Here is a 19,214-nt window from a genome sequence, read left to right as displayed (position 1 = left end):
AGCTTATGCTACCCATCCCCACTGGCTGAGCGACGGCACCCTATTCTTCCCCTCTTTCCCACTCTGGTCAAAGCTGCATGAGCCAAATTTCTAAAAAAAAAAAAAAACACTTTTTTTCTAAATGGCAGCTTTTCTGTTAGTTTTATCTTTTTTTTTTTGGTCAGTTGATTTTTGGATTTCCTCGACACAGAGGTTTTTTTGTTCACCAAGTCCACATTGCTAACATTCAATATCAGATGTCATATCATTTATTTCAGCTTGAGCCAATGATTCATGTGTTAAATGTTCACAACGTACCGGTAGAAAAGACATGGGAGGAACAGGGAAACGCCACTTTTGCAAGCTCGCCACTCTAACGCCGTTTAAGATCAACATACTGTTAAAACCAACATTTTTTTCTCAAGGAGCTCCGTAATGTTCGAGGAGTTAGGGGAGGGGATGGATCCTGCTATGATGTCATCTTTTATTTATTTTTGCCCAAAATTGATTTTCACCAGGAACTAGCTATGTGTTAATTTTGGTGAGTTTTTGCGTACGCGGTGGGATTAAAATTTTTGCTCAAAGGGGCAGTAAGAAAGACGAATTGTGAAAACAATCTGGTCTTTGGAGTCCAGGACTGCTGGAGGGCCGAATCAAAGAGGCATTTGTCTATTGATGCTTTAATTTAATTGATACTTTAACTTGTAATGTGGAGTCAATTAATGATTGAAGTCCAATTGTTTGAATCAAAACAGCATTTTGAATTCAGATTATTTCAGTAAAAACAAAAAGGAAAATACATGTATTCATTAGGGAGACAACACAAACCACAAAAAAGGAATATGTTTTGATCCGATTTAATTTTAATCGGAAATATCCTAAATCTCCTTTAATCTCTTCTGTATTTTCCTACATGAACCTTCAAGAAACAGAAGTGAAAGGAAAAGAAGCTGCAGCTGCAGATGTTTTTTCATGACTTTCACATAAAGGAGCATAAAGGCTCTGATGGCTCACAGAGGGCTCATCCATCAGGCAGAGTTTACCAGACATTCACACTCACGCATTTGAAGCTCTGAAGAGGGAAAACTCTGAATAAAAGCACCTCTTATGATGCCTCTGACTCTGATTCATTACTTCCATTTACTTTTGTCAGCTGCACAAAATGATTGGACATTAGAGCAGCGATAAACAAAACAATGACCCTCCAGACCAAAGGGGTCAGCTGAAGTCTGATCAATAACAGGCTGAGCTAATCAATGGGGGCAATGAAGCCGTCCGGTTTCTGTTTTTCAGGGCTGAAAGGCATGGAATAGAAGGAGGGGCTTTGTTCCTCAGCTGTGACCTCGTATCTGTGTCAGGCTCGTGCTGGAGCACACTGAGCGCGGGCGGCACAAAACAATGCTTTCAAGGAGCTTGAGCCAGGCTGGACGCTGTTCAGAGGCCGGCCGGTCAGAGGAGGAGAACCCGAACAGTGGGGGCTTTCATGCAGAACCACGGGGCTCTGAGCCGGCCCGCTCAGGTGTCCTCACAGCCTGAGCTTCACTGTGCTTCTGCAAGCCATGATGATCATGTGTTTTTAATCATTTGAGTGGAAAAAAGCAACATTTTTATACATTTGAAATAAACACGATTGGTTTCTAACGTTTCTTTGTGCCAAAATCTTCGGCCGTATGAAAACTGGACGTGTGACGTCACCCGTAGAAAATGGTTTACTTCTGGTCCCAATGAATAGCAGTGAGTGGACTTTTGGAAAGTGGGGGTTCGATCAGACACGTGTCCTAATGAGACAGACAACAGACTGCTTTCATGAAAACACATTTCATTTGTTTGTGGAATGATCTCTGTGCGTCTTGGCTCTGTGCTTAAAAAAACCTAAAGAGTGGGATGTAAAACACTCCATTCTGCATCCAGCTCAGAGCATCCTCCAACAAATCCTGCTGTTTCTTAGACCACAGACTGATTACAGACTTGGAGAGAGGATGAATCAGACTGCTGTGAGGTCTGATCAGGGCTGGATGGGAGTTGTGGAGGCTTTGGAGGTTCAGCAGGACTGCTAAGGCCTCAAAAACAACACTGTCCCTCCACATCACAGGCAGAAACCCTATTTTCAGAATCACTTTGTTTGTTTGGGTCTGATTTATTGAACTAAAGGACAAAATAAATATGAAGCTGCAGCCATAAATCCCACAGCAAAGACAGTCAACACCTGGAGATCCTGAATCTGTGTCCATGAGGGTGGATAAATATTTGTCTTTCCTCCCAGGAATAAAGAAAAAAAAGGCAATTTATTAAAGTTTCTGTTCTCTGACTGAAAATGTACTTAAGGCGTTTGAGCGATTCATTTTGGGGTTCTTTGCTTCTAGCCATCTTTGAAACTGGAAAGCATTTAAGGGAAGTCTGCTGCTGCCGCCAGGAGACCGGCTGGATCTCAGCTCGGCTTTGGACTGCAGAGGCTATAAATTCGTCAGACTGTCTTTCTCACAGGCCACACCCACCACAGGAACCATGTGACAGCACAGCAGCATCAGGAAAAACATCTAAGCAGAGCAGCAGACGCAGGCTCAGGACTGGATGGGGGGACTTTTTGTTCCAACTTTCATGAAAAATGAATAATGAAACGCTTTAGAAAACAGATTCTCCATAATGGTCTGCAGCCATTTTTCCTTTATGTCAAATCAGGCCGATTTCTGAAGATGCTATTAAAAAAAAAAAAATCACATCCCCTTCTTTCCCAGTTTGAAGCTGACATGACTAAATTAATAATAATAATGAAGCAAAAACAGATTAAAATTGTGGCTCAGATTTCCATTTTACTTTTCAAGTGGAATAAACATTAACAGTTTTAAATCCCTTCCAAAAATGGAAAAAAAGTTTACTCTTTTTAGAGTTTTTCACACTATCGCAAAAAGATAAATAAATTTTTAAAAGGAATTTAAATGAATGGCATTTTTATTGTCTAAATGGAGTCCAAACTGATCTGTGCCTCCAATAACATTGTTAAATTCAGGTTCATGTCTAATAAAAGTGTTTCCTCTCTGAAGTGGGTGTTTTCCTTCATCCATCGGGCTGGAAAGGTTCTTACTGCTTTCCAGAATTTATCAGAAGGAAAATTAACCAAATTTTGTCTCTGGACCAATATCCTGCGATCCAAAACTTTGCTGACAGTGACATAAAACTGCACAGGAGCAAACCAGAGCTTGCCGGGATTAAATCACTGCACAGAATTCCCCATCAGACCACAGAAGATCAAACTACAAAAGATAAAATCTAGTTTCTTCCACCAGGAGCGTTTTCCTCCAAAGCGTGGAACTCTGGTATCCTGAAGATGAGAGGAAACAAGACTCCGAAGTCGTTTCTAAACACACTGTTGCCCAGATTAGAGATTTCGGTAATCTCAGAAACGTGGGTGGAGATTACACTGATCCATTTACTCATAAATCCTGCTCTGCCCCAACTATCGCCTCATGTATGTGTTGTTTAAGAAGAAGTAATAATTTAGAAAGAAAAAGAAAAGGTGAAGCTTCAGCTGCAGGTGATCACAAAAACAAACAAAGTGTTAAACAATTCAGCTATAAATGGATTTTCCTAATAGAATCAAAGAGAGTAGAAGAGAATAGAACTAAGAATAGAAAATAACAGAAAAGAATAAAAAAATAATAGGGTAGAATAGAATGAAAGAATAGAAAACTGTGGAATAGAGTTAAACAAAGTAGAGCAGAACAGAGAATAGAGTAGAAACATAAAGAACAGAGTAGAATAGAATACAGTATGACAGAATAGAATAGAACTAAGTAAAATACAAAAACAAACAGCGGCCAAATTTGACTCTATGGTTCTCCAGGGTTAAAATACAGACAGGAAAGTCAAATCTGATGTGAGCCTCTTTTCTTTTTCCCCACCTTTTTAAGCATGAGGTGATAAGAATAAAACCTTTACCTATGATGGATTTGTTCACTGTGAGACGAAATTTAAATTCCACGTCACCCACTCAACCTATGAACCCCCGATTCCAGATAAATGATTATTATTATAACCCTCAGGTTTTTTTTGTTTGTTATACCCACAATTCTCCTGACTATTTACATTAAAAAGTGATGATTTCAGATGCTCTGAAAGAGGAAACTGTCCACAAGTTCATGAACGTTTTCCAAAACCTTCACCCATGTTTCATTAAAAACAGAGAATTGTGGGTAATAAGAGTGAAAAGTCGTTTAAAACTTTGTTATACGTAAGGACTCTTTTTCATATGTCATAAAAGTAATAAAAAACTACGACTTTTCTGTCCCACAACAGAAAAATACACACACAAGGACTAGATTGTCTTTGCAATTTTTCTTTCTTACTGTGCATTTGAGCAAAAATGTTATCCCTGCCACACTTCAAAAACTCACTAAAATTTGCAAACATATGGTACCAGGTGACAAGGAACTTTGGGCGTAGTGTATGACAGCAAAAAACATCAGTTGCCAAGGAAAAATTAAAAACGTCACTTTTGCCAATTGTTTTAAAAATTACATAGACCTGTTCTGCACCACCAGGCGACCAAAAAATAAAATGGTTGCCATGGAGATAAACCCAAAGGGTTTTGAAAAAAAAAAGTTTTTTTTTTTAATGAATTTGTCAGGTGCAGCTCTGACCAAAAAGTGAGCTGTCAATCAACCAGTGAGGGCAGGTCAAAAGGTGGCGCCGAGAGCGGAGGCGGCTAATGTCTCAGGGACGTTCAACACCGCTCAGGTCTTTACTTGGTCCTTGAGGAGAAAACAGAAGAAGGTTCCTAAAGCTGTCCCCTTTCCTCCATCACCAACCAGCACACAAACAACTTTATTCTGCATTAATGAGCGGAAATATTTATTTCAAAAAACTGGAAAAACAACCAACAAACCCACCGACATGGTTTTAGTAGAACATCATTCATAGACATGGTTCAATGTGGCTATGTGAGTAATTCATTTGACTACAGTGTGAGGCAGTTTGGAAGGCTGGCTGCGCTGACACCACTACACAGACAAAGAGGTTAATAAAGAGGCAGAAATAAAACCAAACTTTGTCCATTTCCTCACTCAAAGACACTTGAAACTCCACTCCCAGTAGCTTTTCTCTTATATAAAACTTTCTGATGAAATGAGTTAACCGTCGACACCAAAACAGCAGAAATCTTCGTTGAATACAAAAAACAAATAACTGTAGATAATACTCGAGCAGCAGAAATGTGATGTGAGACAGAAAAGACAACGCCGGACTGCGGCGGGTTTCCAGCTCCGGTTTAAACCCCGCCCCCTCCCCGCTACAGGTAGAGAGGAGCCGTGGGCTTCCCCATTGGGGCGGGGAAGGGGGTCGTGTCCTCACTTTGAGATGATAAGAAACCAAAAGAAGGCTTGGAGTTGAACACACAGCTACTTGGTCTAGAAACACGTCAGAGTCCGTGAAAAACCAAAACAGCTCAACCTTTTTTTTTGTGCAGAGAAAACTTCTTTTTTTTCTTTAAGTCTCAGTCAAATATGATCTAAAAATTTTTATTAAAAATTGGGGCACGTTTGCTTTTTGTGCTCCTTTTTAAAGACCCTGGAAGCAGGTGAGACTTCAACTTGTACTGAAAAGTAAGGCGGCAGAACGTAAAACATTTAAATTAAAAGATGCTCCGCTTCATCATTAAACCTTTAGAAAGGGGAAGTTCTAAAAAATGATTAGTGTTCTCTGTGTGGAGGGAGCTGAGGAGAGTCCGCCTGTTGAAGTTCAGGAACAAATGGATTGGTTAACAGTCCCGGTCATTACAACGATGAGGACGTGAAAGGCAGGGAGCCCCGCCTGTAAAGCGGCGTGGACTCCATGAGGTGGTCGCTCACAGTGAGAGGAGAACAGGAAGAAACGTCAGCCGAGGAACCAAACCTTCGGCTTCCACAGAGACATGGAGGGGCAGCAGTCTCAGCTGCATCCTGGGAGGAGGCTTTTGACGGTGCTGCTGAGACCAAGACCAAAGCGGCCCGTTTTTTCTTCCTGGAGGGGTGTGAGCCAGTGAAGATGGGTTGTAGCTTTCATCTGAACTTCACATCCGTCTTTCTCGTGTGGACAAGCAGATTTTTTTTTAAAAAAGAGCACCTTTTCATTTGGCTTAGAAAACAAAGGGTCAAACAAAAGGAGGAGAAAGACAGATAGTGCGTCCATCAATAGTTCAAGGCGGACAGAAGCCGGTTCCGGTGGTGGAGGGAGGTGGGACGACGGCGTTGAGGGGTCTCAGCCTGTACCTGAGGAGAAGAAGAAGAAGAAGACATTGCCACCATTTCTGCTGCAGAACTGTGGGGTAAGAGGATTGCACCGCCTGCATCCGCACCCTCGTCGTCTCCGCCCCAGCCCTCTGCGACCCCCGCCAACTCGTAATGCTTCTTCCTCAACTCGCCGAGACGCTCACGCTCCTTCTGCAGACGCGTCTCCAACTCCAGAACCAGAACCTGCCCAGAGCAAACGCAGGCTGTTACCCACAAACTTTAGGAAGCAGATTTCCACCAAACAATGAATGGGAGCAGACTTTTCTGATAATGGAATATATTTGTGTTGCCTTTGTTTTAAAAGGCATTTTGACTGTTCTATTCCCAAGCAAACCAGGAACCACTAAATGTAGTAGTTCCTTAAATGACCACTGGGGGCAGGTTTCAGAAAGGAGACTTTTCCTCTGGGCTCTAGCATGGAGCTGTGTGACAGATTTCCAGTTAACATCAAGACCGCTGAGTGACTTCTACCTGCGGCTAACTGCGTTTGTCGATTTTGCAAAAACAGAACAAATACAAGGGGTAGTAACGTACTTCTCACACAACAAGTTGCTCCAGAGTATAAGTGACAGCAGCCAAACGAGCTCAAGAAGAAAAAAACAAACTGATGTAAGTCGCACTTTTGGGAGAAAAGCCCAAACCTCCTGAACAACTCCACCAAGCCCAAGTAAGACTGAGCGGTGCTTCTTCTCCTGCATCGATGTACTGGTACAAACACATACAGCGCCCTCTGGTGGGAAAATGACAAAAATATCGGCCTAATTTTAATTTTTGGATTTTATATGTGGTTTAAAAAAATCACATATAACACACCAGCGCCTAGACAGCTCAGTTGGTTAAACGCAGGACTGTCACATGGGAAATATCAATTCCCCCTAACGCAAGACACTTGTGTCTTACTGCCTGAGGGGCAGCCGTGGTGAAGTGGTAGATCAGAGGATTGTAGGTTCGATTCCCGCCTTGCACGCCCATATGTCAAAGTGTCCTTGCCTCCGGTTGGTGCCAGTGTTTGGCAGCCATCAGTGTGTGAATGGGACTGTGACTGTTAAGCGCTTTTTTTCTCATGAGGAAGGTAGAAATAGGAGCATAGGGCTTTTCTACCTAAACGCCATTTATAAGGCGGGCCGAGTCTGGGTCCCCTGTGCCGGTCCCCAGCCCAGATGAAATCCACGGTGGTCTCATCCTGCGTAAAAATCTTCGGGGGGGGGGAATGCCGAAAAGTGAACAACATGTAAGCTGCAGTTGAGTATAAGTTGCACCCCTGACTGTGTGTTCACAGATATATAATTGTTGGTGTGTTCTTTCCCAAACAATCACACGGGTATGTGAATAATTGTTCATATGTTGCACTAATTTGCTACATTCCTCCTGTTTCATGAAGCTAAATAAGCATTAATGTGTTACGGTGCACATACGGTGCAGATAGTCAGTCTATTTTTGTTATCTGTACCATTATCATCATTTGCCTTTCAAGATGAAATGTTCTTTGTTGATCCTGCATTTTGTTAAATAGATTTCTCCCAAAAGTGCGACTGGTATGTGACTTTTGCTTATTTATTATACATTTCTTGGCTGCTGCTACTTATAGTGCAGAAGATCTGATATACACATGAATTGTTCTTCTGTTTTTTTCTTTAGGGTGATGCTAAATTAAGTGGAGTTCTGGATTGAATGTTGTTGTGAATTAGTGACATACGCCATGAAGGGGTTAAACCAAAACTCAGCTCCTTCACAGTCTGGTTTGCACAAATCTTTTATATTTTTTATATTTCTGAAAGTTTGTTGCTTTCTTTTCTTATCTTAATTTTATTAGAACTTACATTTATGCATAATTGGAGACACCAAATGCTTATTTTTCAGGACATGGTTGGGTTGAGCGGGGTAAACCTCATCAATAAACCTCAGACTGTTCAGGGTCCAACATACATACATATAAAGAAATGACTGGTCCAGAGCATCAATGTCTGATTTTAGCTCAATAAAGCAGAAAACTGAGTCACTACAGAGTCTAAACCAATCATTTATTTTTTTATTTTGAGACAGAGGTTTCATGGACGCGTCTAAAGAAAATACAACAACCTTTAGCTTTTGCATGAATTCATTCTAAATTTTTAGTTTCGCAAAAGCCCAACAGCTCCAACTATTTCAATTCTGTTGTTGATGAAATGACCTAAAACAAAACTCGATGGTCTGGTTTAAATCCTGGAACTGAAAGTTAAGAAAATCGAGCCAACTTTGGAATTCAAGATCACAAGATGTGAGAAAAATCATGGAAGCAAAGAGTCCTGAACTGAAGGCAGAGCTGTGGGTTCTTATCACCCGTCATTTTCTGCTGCTTACCTGAGCGTCCATCTCTTGTCGTTTGATCTGGGTAAGAGTCATGCTGGAAAAATCCATCGTTTCTACCACAAAAAAAGAAAAATAAATACTTTTGCGAGGATCTTTTTTTAAAATCACCATATTTTTACTGTTTTTCTTCATTTGGAACATTTGCAAATTACAAATACATGAATCTAAAGTAACATAAACATTAAAAAGCATCCTTCAGTGGACCTGGGGTGCTCACCTGTATCCTCTATCTGGGACTTCCCAGACTTGGTGGAAGCCACCACCACTGCTGTGGCCTGCGTGACGCCCCGGGACGCTCGCTGCAGGCGCTGCAGGTTGGTGCTGTCCTTGTCGGCTTTTACCTGGAAAAGAAAAGAGGGGGAAACTATAAAATCGTAACCAGAAAAAGTGAGACATGTTTGTGTGTCTGAAATGGGGGCATTCTCGGCTCACCTTGGAAGCAGCAACAAGCTGCGCTGTGCTGGCGGCTATCTCATGCGAGCACACCATCAGCTCCTCAAACTTCCCTTTGCCCTGCACCACCAGGTCAGCCGCATCGCTGCAACACAACACAACGCTAAACACACTGACGTGTGGACAAAAAGAGGGTTTTGAAGCGGTTGTAGGGATTTTCGAATATTGTCACTTCCTTCAAAAGTCATGTGGTTTTCATAAAGAAAGCTTTAAGGGACGCTATTTGCTTTCTCATACTCACACCAAGACTGTGGCGCCCCATCCTACGGCTTTGGAGGCGGAGATCAGACCCTCTGTCCAGCGGGAGTTCTTAGCATAAAATTCCTTCATAGAGGCTGCCCCCTGGTGGCCACAATTATATCTCATTACTGCAGGGTTTGTAACAAATCAACTTTCAGTGACATTTTTACTTCTTTTTGGTCCATTAGTAAAACATTTCCATCGATTTAGCTACAAAAATGTGTGATGTTCTTTAATCTCACGCTGAACACAGGAGAAAATGATGAGCTCACCCTGCCACTCTCCACAATGTCCCTCTGAAGATCTTTGGAGGACAAAACAAGAGCTTTAATCGCCTCCATCAGCTCAGTGCAGGAGGCCAGAATCCTGCAGGGGGCGCCAAACAACAGTATGCAAAGAGTCAGGCCCAGTGAAGGTGGTCCTGTCATTTCCTCGCAAATATTCTGCAGGTTTATTTGATGCAAGTTTGTTTAGTGTGGAGCTACAAAGCTATGAAAGATAGCGGAGGAACCAGCACCCCCTACAGGGGGGGGTTCCATGCATGACGGATGCATCAGTGACCTACATTCTCAGTACTGATGTTGCTGCAGCAGAACCTTTTCATTTACCCGGGACTTTATCATGCAGAACCTGACCCCGAACCTTTCTGCTCGTGTTTGTGCGAGACTTGAAACTCTTCCCACTCGGTATGCGTCCGTCCGACCGCACAAACAGTTCCAGTCTCTTCCTGCTTCTGTTCATGATCAACTCAATAATCCTGAGCATTACACCGGGGGCAAACGGCTCGACTTCGGTTCTGTTCAACCCTGGTTTTTAGGAGGGGTTCTGTTTGGCTGACGTGCTCCGAGGCAGGACTTCTCACAGTGTCGTGCTTGACGTTGCATTTTCCCACGCTGCTTATCAAAGATGGATGTGAACAACACTCGATGTTTTGAGAGCTGCTGTGCACTGTTTGTCAGCAGCCCTGACAGCTCACAGTTTATATTTATTTCAAAAACATGAAATGCTCTGCAGCAAATGCAAAGAAAACCCCAAAAAATAATGTTTTCTTAATGATATAGGACGGCTGACCTCTGATTGCAAAGTTGCAGGTTCGATCCCCATCTTGCTCGCCTATATGTCCAAGTGTCTTTGGACAAGACAGTAAACCCCATCTTGCCTCTGGTGGAGGGTTGGTGCCAGTGTTCGGCACCGGAGCCGCCATCAGTGCGTGAATGTGTGAATGGGACTGACTGTAAAGCACTTTGGGCCTTCGAGGAAGGTAGAAAACCGCTATGCAAGTATGTACGCCATTTACCGTTTACCATATTAGGAAAAAACTGGATTTGGACTTTCAAACAGCTCTGAGTTGAAGTTTACCTCTCGTTGACTTCCATCTTGACTCCTGTATCGACGGCTCGAGATTTGTTCAGCATTTCCTGTTAGGACACAGAGGAAGAGGGACATAGAAGAGGGGGGGCACAGAGGAAGGGGCACAGAGAAAGAGGGACACAGAGGCGTTGTGAGGTGTACATAAACATGACAGGGGTGGGAATGTAGAAGTTCACTTTGTGTACTGTGTGTATAAGTGCTAATAAGTCTATTTGTGATTAACAGTAACTGAATTATTTACTTGTGTATGTGTAAGTATAACTAATAATCCTCAAACTACTAAATCTATGTGGAAGTACACGTTTCAATTGTTTGTCTTTAGTTTAATTTCTCATTTGATTGTTTGAAACAAACCGATACCAAACCCAAAGTTGAGATAAACGCTCTTAGAGCGTCATTGGGCGGAGATCGGCTATTCACCTCTATCCTGGACGCCGCCGACTCCACCGCGGCGGAAGTGGCAGCCATTTCCTGCTCTACAAGATCTCCCAGCTCCCCCTGCTGCAGCTCCAAACCCCGAGGGCGCAGTTTCTGGAACAATGGACGAGGAGAGGGGGCCTCAACATCATGAAGCAGGAGGGGTGAGCACATGTTCAGGGTAAAAGCACAGACCTCTGCTGTGGCCAGGATGGCCTCCAGAGCAACTCTTAGCTTGGTGCTGTCCGCTGCTGCCAGGTGGTCCTGCTGCTTCATCTGTCCTAGCATGAGCAGAACTTCTGCGCCGCACGTCTTCACCGTCTCCAAAAGGGCTGACAGAGGATGTGCAGGATAAATAAAATGCACCAAAACACCTGAACGGTTCATCCAGTGGAGGTCAGGTCCACAAAATTTGAATCCCCGCTTTATGCCTCAAAGCAATCGGCCATTGCATTGCCTCTCTTCCACAGTCGTTGGGTTTAGTTCTGGACAGAGTTTGCTCTCCCATCGCGTCTTCTAATCCTTCTAAACATTACAGGTTACATGGCGCTCACGATTGTACTACGGGCGTAAAATTCCAACTGCAGATATTGTCATCAGCTTGTGTCACCTTTTGCAGCTACTGGGGCGATATCCTTCTGATGGCCTTGCCACCAGTGCGACCCAGACCAAGGGACGCGTAGGCGTGTCACGCCTTTGCGGCCCGTGCAGCCACCTTAAGGGACGTCATAAAAATGGAACGTACCATCGTCATGCGTGTGGTAAGTGTATTGTGATGTACAGTCAGGACCTTAAATATTTAGACAGAGATATAATCTTTCTAATCTAGTTTCTGTACATTACCACAGTGAACTTTTTAAACCCAATCCCTTCATTTCATGGGCGTGAAATGAAGGGATTGTGTTTAAAAAATGCTTTAGTTTTTCATGTGTTTATGCAATATTTTTGTTCAACCCATGAAATAAAAGCTGAAAGTCTGCACTTCAATGGCATCTGAATTGTTTTATTTAAAATTCAGTGGTTATGTACAGAAACTAAATTATAAGGATGTGTCTCTCTCCAAATATTTAAGGTCCTGACTGTATTCAGTAGGATAATGGAAGTTATGCTCACTTATGACAAATGGGTGATGCTGTTGTATGGTGTCCTTACGGCAAACTCTAGTCATTAGTACGGTGCGTGCACTGGCCCCTTAATGATATTATGAGAAAGACATGTAAGTGCCCGTATGACATCTGTAAGTTGTCTACACAAACTACACTCTGATTTTCCAATTTCCTTATTTGGGTTCCTTGCGCAGGAAGCAAATCCATATGACACCCCTGCATCTCAAAAATGTCATCCTTAGATTTTGTTTGCTGCAACCTGTGGCCCACAGCATGCCCGTTAAAAAAAAGTACACGAACAATTTCACTCTGCGGGCTACCAGGCAATCTTCAAAGTTTGCAAGTGCCCCGTACAGATTTGCCCTTTTTTGGCCCGCAGATAGCCTGTATCCCCCCGTAAGGGCAGCGGTGACTAATCCAAAAACGACTGCCACAGAAGCGACTGGGCACCACCTGGAGGCGGACGCTCCGCCTTCAGATGTTTCTCGGGTCAAATCAAAGCTCTGTCCAGAGGTCTCCGAGCCTCACAAACCAAGAGCAGTTCCACCCAAACCATGCAGCCTGACATAATTGTTTTTTTGTCTGTCTGCCACATATGTGGACATGTTGCGACTCGTCTCAATTTATCCAGAGGGAGGGGACAAAACAACGACTCTGCTTCTCCTGTTTTGGCTCAGATTCAGCAATGAGGGAAAGAATGGAAGCATTTTGTGGTTCCCATGGAGGAGCGGGGCGATTATCCATGTAAGGGCAAAGACTGGGCTGGTTATGTAGACTTGTTTATAGAGGCATTTAGAGACGTTTACATGCAAATGCTTCAAAGTGTTGACATGAAATCTAGTTCTACTGCAGGCCAGATGCACGTGGAAGCCTGGCGGCTCTCCCATCAAACCCCCAGCAGCCAGAAAAAACAGCGGAGAAAGCAGTGGACCTGTTTAGCTGGAAGACCTGTCGTTCTCCAAGGAGATTTTTTTTTCTTTTTCTGTTCAGTCAGCGGGGGGAAAGCGGCAGTTTTTTTCAAATAGAGTTCTGGAAACTGTGTGGAAATGGTGCAGAGACTTTCAACTGAAATAGCAACGAGTGGGAACAGAAAATTCCAAGTTACTGGCTGACTGACAGAAATGCATCGTGGGATTTCAACAGAAAGACTTGCATGGCCCACAGAGGACGGCAACGCTCACCATCAGATTTCTCCACAGGCACCATGTGAGAGGTGGCACTGCCCTGGACAATGGTTTCGCCCACCAGGTGGCCACTCCGTGTAACTGCTCGCACTAGTTCCAACACGGCTGGCGGAGAAAAGAGCAGAAATGAGCCATAGCTCTTGTTTTTGCGGTTGTCCTGGGCATTTGATGTTTAGTTTCTCACCTGAGTTGTCATCCATGAAGGTCTTTATGGAAGAATTCAAATGGTCCAGTGAATCCAAAGAGGCTTGACACCTGGATGCCAGGTAGTCTGCAGAACGGATGAGCATATGAAAGTGTGCACCGAAGATTGCTCCAGTTTTGAATGGATCAGTCTCTGCCTCCCACCTGCAGAGCTGGTGCAGCTGATGTGAGCCGGGTCGTCTATCTGAGACAGGGAGTCCTGAACGATCTTCTCTGCCTCCTCCACTGCGCCTCGCAGGCTTGACCAGCGAGCCGCCACCAGCTGGCTCTCCAGCGCTTGCTCCCTGCTTTCCTGTAGACATGAACATTCTCCATCAGGCCCAACGTAGGCCCTTGCTAAACGGCGCCTTCCTCTGGTCTGGAGACTGTCGAACCTTCTCGTTGAGCTGATTCTGGAGGGCCTCTGCGGCTTTCACCCCACTCTCTCTCTCAGTCGCCAGTGAGCTCTGGGCTCGCTGCAGCTCCTGTCTCTGGGCCTCCAGCTCTGCCTCCACCTTCGACATTGACTGCACCAGCTCGGCTTTCTCCGACTCCAGAGCTGCCATCTGGGAGCTAAGCGCCTCTCTGGACTGCACAGGGAACAGAACACTGTTAAAACAGGTGAACCTAAGATTAATCTGGGAAGAAGAAGAACTAGGGGTGTCTTGCAGTTCCTCTCGAGGCTCATACGGCCACCTCAAGGAGCCTCATGAAAATAATGGGAGGTTTTTAAGAACTGAAGACACAAAGAACACAGCAAAGCTAGTTTTTCCCTTTACATTAAGTGTATTTATTTCTGAGGAGACCTGCTGAGATGAGGTCACGGAGGATTTCAAGGTATCCAGCTCTTCCCGGGTGCACACCAGCTCTTTCTGGATGTCTTCAAGCTGTCGTTGCTGTTCCCTTTCCTAAGAGCGAGACAGCATGGCGTTCACAGACCCCACGGCAGACAACAGCATGGCGAAAGAGTCATCCCATCCTCACCTGCCTGTCTGCCACATCCTGCACAGCCTTCACCTTCTCCTGCATCTCCTTCTTCAACACCTCCACTTCATCCTGCGCGGCCCGAGCGACAGTCATCTGTCGGGTCACCTCTGCGTTCTAGAGTGGACACAGAAAGCTTGTGATGGGGATGTGACCTCATGTTGAGGAGCAGAAGGCTCTCCTGAAGGTGAAATGGTGGGATGAGCTCCTCGGACCTTCCTCAGCAGGTCTGCGTGACTCTGAACCAGCTCTGTGTACTTCTCCTTCAGTTTGGTGTAGCGCTGCTCGTTGGCCTGAGCCTTTTCTGGTAAACACAGACAAAAACGAGATTGTAACTCATTTTAGGAGCTTTTCTTTGAGTCCGTTTGATCTGAATTATTACGTTTTTACCAAAGACTTTTACCCTCTTTGTCAATAAAATGAATAAAAACGAACATATGAGCACTAGCCTTACTCTCAATCTCGGTCAGACTTCTCTGCTCCTTCTCCGTGTACTCCCGGACCCTACGCACGTCGTCCAGCTCTGCTTTCAGGAACTCGCTCTCTCCAACCGCTTGCATCCTCAGGTGGCTCTGCTCGGCGAGCTCCGCCTCCAGCTCACTGACACGCCCCCTTAGCGCTTGGCAAAGGCGTCCGCTCTGGTGGAAGGGCCCACAAAAAAGGCTGCTTTGTTGATGCCGTTGGGAGGAAGGTTTGAAAAAGGTTCCTTCTCCCATACTTGCCTCCAGCCGAAATGACTCCAGCTCCTCCTTAAGAGCCTGGATCTCCCTGGTCAGCTGCTCGATCAGTCGGTCTCTGGTGTGCAGACAAACAGACACCAACAATTTACTGAAACTGCAAACTTTTGGGTCACAACTGTAAAACGTTTGTCAGAAACTGTTGTTTTGGGTCCCTCGTCACACTTTAAAATAAATAAAATCTGCAAGCGATGTGCTTAACCCTCAACTTTTTTTCAAAACATTATTCGTTTTGCTGATTTTCCCCATCAAGGAAGAGAAAGAAAAAAAAATGTACCCAACTCCTACTTTATCTTAGTGTTTTTTATGATTTTTCTGCACAATCCTTTTTTTTAAATACGATTCTTGTTTTTGATGGATTTTGGTCTTCAGTTTAAGTTGTCTTCCATTATCATTTTACCCAACATAAAGCTATTCTATTGTAACTAAGTGATCCCCCCCCCCCCCCCCTTCTGTCTGATGATGTCACCCACCTTCTTTCAGGAATGGTGGGAGGAGGATGTGATGCGTAAAATCATCATCCAAAACATCTGTGACATCATAACTATGTAATTTAAGGTTTGACGCGACTGGGTTATACCACTAATGAGGACATAACATGACATCATATGTGACATCGTCGTCTGTCGTCTGTGACATCATAACTATGTAATATAAGGTTTGACGCGACTGGGTTATACCACTAATGAGGACATAACATGACATCATATGTGACATCGTATGTCGTCTGTGACATCATAACTATGCAATATTGTGTTTGACATGAAATATAATTATACCACTAATGAGGACATAAGTGGTCATATGATGTCATTTTATATGACACACAGAGATCATATACAGAAGCAATTTCAAATTTAAACCTGATTAAAATTTTGGGAGTTGGAGAATTGAACTACGTTTCCAGAGGTACATTCATGGCAGTTCAGATGGATCTAATGTTTACCAACAGCCAGGAAATCATGGATGGTGGTCCGAGGAAAGGGCAAGAATCATCTGGTCACAGGTCAGGAATAAATGAAGGACCTGAACCCAGATCACTGAGGACAAAGCACCAATTAACTAGAAGTCATTGTCAACTGGTTGACAAAATGATCAGAAAGTTAATTCATCGGGTGTTTAAAAGGTCCAAAGTGTCTTGCTTCCCGGAGAACTTGGACTTTTATAAAAAGTACCTCTTTAAAAAACTGTGGCCTGAGGCAAAGAGGCTTCGACGCCACATCAATAAGGAAAATTTTAAAGGTCTCCACAAAAGGATCCACAAGGACATGAGACAAATTTTCCAATTTAACCTTGGTGTAGGCATCTCTGACATGGAGAAGACCATGTTTGAGGACTTACTGATAAGACTCTTCAAACTGCACCTGTCAAAGAAGCCCATAGTCTACACTGAGGTTGAAGACTGCTCAGACACGGACTCCCTTTATTTACAAAAGATGACTGTACCGGATAGAACAGAACAAAAGAAGGTCTCCTTTACAGACTTCAGAGACACGTTCAGTGATGAGGAGTTCAATAAGAAACCGTTTGGCCTGACAGCTGCAGACACACAATTTTGGTCAGTTGGCATTCAGTCGGCTTTACAGTCGAGGGGGAGGCAAGAAAAATGCAACATGTTGATCAATCAGTTCTTGACGGAGCTGATCCCCCTCATGTTTGAAAAAGCCTACGTGGAATGCTCAAAAGCTAATTTTGACCATCTATTCAACCGGCTGTACAACAAATTGTGGGATTTGTGCAGGACTGCAGATTTCAGGTTGACAAAGGAAAACGTGAAAAACCTTGCCAAGGAGACGTACAAAAACCTCTTGAATTATAGCCAAAATAAAGACTGTTTGGCTTTAATGACATTGGACTTGTATGAACCTCCAAGTGACATCATTGTGGCAAAAACCTTTGAAAAACACATGTTGAAGGAAAAATCAATGGTGTCAAAGTTCTTCACGTCTTTGTCAAAAGTCTTCACAAGATCTGGAAGCAAGTAGAAAAAAAGGCATGTTGACCTGAAAACAGGGGTCAACAATTCAAGGAGCTTCATTTTATGAAGTAACAGCTTAGGACATTTGGGGGGGGAAATAGGGGGAGGAGAAATCAATTAGAAAGATTTTGTAGGAATTGATAGGAGAAAAAGAATTTAGCTTTTTGGTAGGAACAATGAGTTATAATGAGGTAAAATGATAATGGAGCCAACTTAAACTGAAGAACAAAATCCATCAAAATCAAGAATCACATTTAAAAAAAGAATTGTGCAGATAAATCATATAAAAACACTTAAATAAAGAAAGAGTTGGGTACATTTTTTCTTTTTCTTCCGTAAGTTAAAGATCAAAGAGTGAAAGGGTCAAATAACCCCAGAGTCCTCTTCACTACAACTGAATCCTTGATCAACTGTAATATGAATTAAACACAATGCCAGCTAAAAGACTATTGCCAAATTTGTTAAATTATCCATGGAAGAATTGGGATTGATCGATGTGTGGAGAAGCTTAAATCCCCGTAAGAAAGATTGTACACATTACTCTGCATGTCACAAAGTACATTCATGAATAGATGATGTCTTTGTTTTTAAATCTGATATTAGTAGAGTTGAAGAAAAAAACTGAGTGTGCAGATGTGTCTAACCGTAATATTCTGCACCTGAAAAAATAAATATTTCAAATAAGAAGAAACAAACAACATGGAGACTGAATGTTGGGAATAATGAAGCAATTATAAAGGCCATAAAAACTGACATAGAACGATCTATGGATGACAATGACAATGGAGCGGTAGACCCTACAGTGCTATGGGATACTCTTAAAGCAGTAATTAGAGGAAAACTAATAGCGAAAACAGCATGGCTGTGGAAGAAGAGAATTAAAAAATATGAAGAATACTCTGTAAAATTAAAAGAACTAGAACAGCAGCTCATAAATAAAAATACAACAGAAACATAACAAATACAAAATATTAAGAAACAAATCAACGTCACATTAGAGGAAGAAATAGAAAAAAAGCTGATTTATTTTCAAACAAAGCTATCAGGACGTAGGGCCTAAATCAACAAAATTACTAGCCAAAAAAATGAAAAAACAACAAACGCTAAATACAATCTATGAAGCCATTGATCCCGAAACCAATAAAGTAACAAATAATCCTGGGGAAGTTGAAAGAATATTCATTAACTACTACTGTATAAAAAACTATATTCCCAACCTCCTTCAGCTTGTGATCCAGATAAAAGAAATTTTTTGGAAAATATAGATCTGCCATTTATCAGATTAAATCAAAATAAACTACTTACAGCTGAAATTACTAAAGAGGAAATAATAAAAACCATAAGCTCTTTGAAAAACAATAAATCACCAGGCAGTGACGGGTTCCCAGCCGAATGGTATAAAATATTTAAACATGAGCTGACTTCAATATTACACAGATCCCTAAACTGGACCCTACAAAAGAATAAAATGCCTATTTCATGGTCCGAAGTAATTATTTCAATTCTATTGAAACCAGGGAAAAACAAGCAGTCGTGCGCTAATTATACACCGATTTCAGTACTAAATATAGATTACAAAATCTATACATCTATAATCTGTAACAGGATAAACACATTTCTACCTGACCTTATTGATCAGGACCAGACAGGACTCATAAAAAGTCGCCAGACACATGATAACATTAGGAGAACCTTGCATTTAACTGAAAAAGCCCAAAGAGGACATAGAAGTACAGTTCTAAGTATTGACGCTGAAAAAGCTTTTGACTGCGTTAATTGGAAATTTTTGTTCGTAGCGTTAGAAAAAAATGGGATTTAATAACAAATCGGTAGAAATAATAAAAACAATATATTCACAACCAACAGCTAGAATGAAAATAAACGGGAATTTAACAGAAACATTTAAATTGGAAAGATCAACAAGGCAGGGATGAGGGGCTCTCCCCGACTCTATTTGCTCTCCTTATCGA

The 19,214-nt window shown here is 42.7% G+C and overlaps 1 protein-coding gene across 1 annotated transcript in view; it reads right to left on the bottom strand.

Annotated features, from left to right (window-relative positions):
* Positions 1 to 4,799: 4,799 nt before the first annotated feature.
* Positions 4,800 to 19,214, bottom strand: part of hip1 (huntingtin interacting protein 1) — a 62,470-nt gene continuing 48,055 nt past the window's right edge. Inside the window, exons 13-31 of the mRNA XM_023961288.2 lie at positions 15,252 to 15,324; positions 14,984 to 15,167; positions 14,745 to 14,833; positions 14,530 to 14,646; positions 14,352 to 14,453; positions 13,941 to 14,135; positions 13,711 to 13,858; positions 13,547 to 13,633; positions 13,360 to 13,467; positions 11,268 to 11,404; positions 11,076 to 11,186; positions 10,644 to 10,702; positions 9,557 to 9,650; positions 9,286 to 9,386; positions 9,024 to 9,129; positions 8,809 to 8,932; positions 8,583 to 8,644; positions 6,308 to 6,425; positions 4,800 to 6,221 (exon numbers count right to left, since the gene is read on the bottom strand). Coding sequence (XP_023817056.1) covers positions 6,211 to 6,221; positions 6,308 to 6,425; positions 8,583 to 8,644; positions 8,809 to 8,932; positions 9,024 to 9,129; positions 9,286 to 9,386; positions 9,557 to 9,650; positions 10,644 to 10,702; positions 11,076 to 11,186; positions 11,268 to 11,404; positions 13,360 to 13,467; positions 13,547 to 13,633; positions 13,711 to 13,858; positions 13,941 to 14,135; positions 14,352 to 14,453; positions 14,530 to 14,646; positions 14,745 to 14,833; positions 14,984 to 15,167; positions 15,252 to 15,324 — 2,026 coding nt within the window. The 3' untranslated portion in view covers positions 4,800 to 6,210. The remainder of the gene's footprint in view (positions 6,222 to 6,307; positions 6,426 to 8,582; positions 8,645 to 8,808; positions 8,933 to 9,023; positions 9,130 to 9,285; positions 9,387 to 9,556; positions 9,651 to 10,643; positions 10,703 to 11,075; positions 11,187 to 11,267; positions 11,405 to 13,359; positions 13,468 to 13,546; positions 13,634 to 13,710; positions 13,859 to 13,940; positions 14,136 to 14,351; positions 14,454 to 14,529; positions 14,647 to 14,744; positions 14,834 to 14,983; positions 15,168 to 15,251; positions 15,325 to 19,214) is intronic.

Source organism: Oryzias latipes, chromosome 13, assembly GCF_053564925.1.
Source record: "Oryzias latipes strain Hd-rR chromosome 13, Olatipes_Hd-rR_3.1".
Lineage (NCBI taxonomy): Eukaryota > Metazoa > Chordata > Actinopteri > Beloniformes > Adrianichthyidae > Oryzias > Oryzias latipes.
Note: the sequence above shows the minus strand (reverse complement) of the source record. Positions and strands in the feature narration are given on the sequence as shown.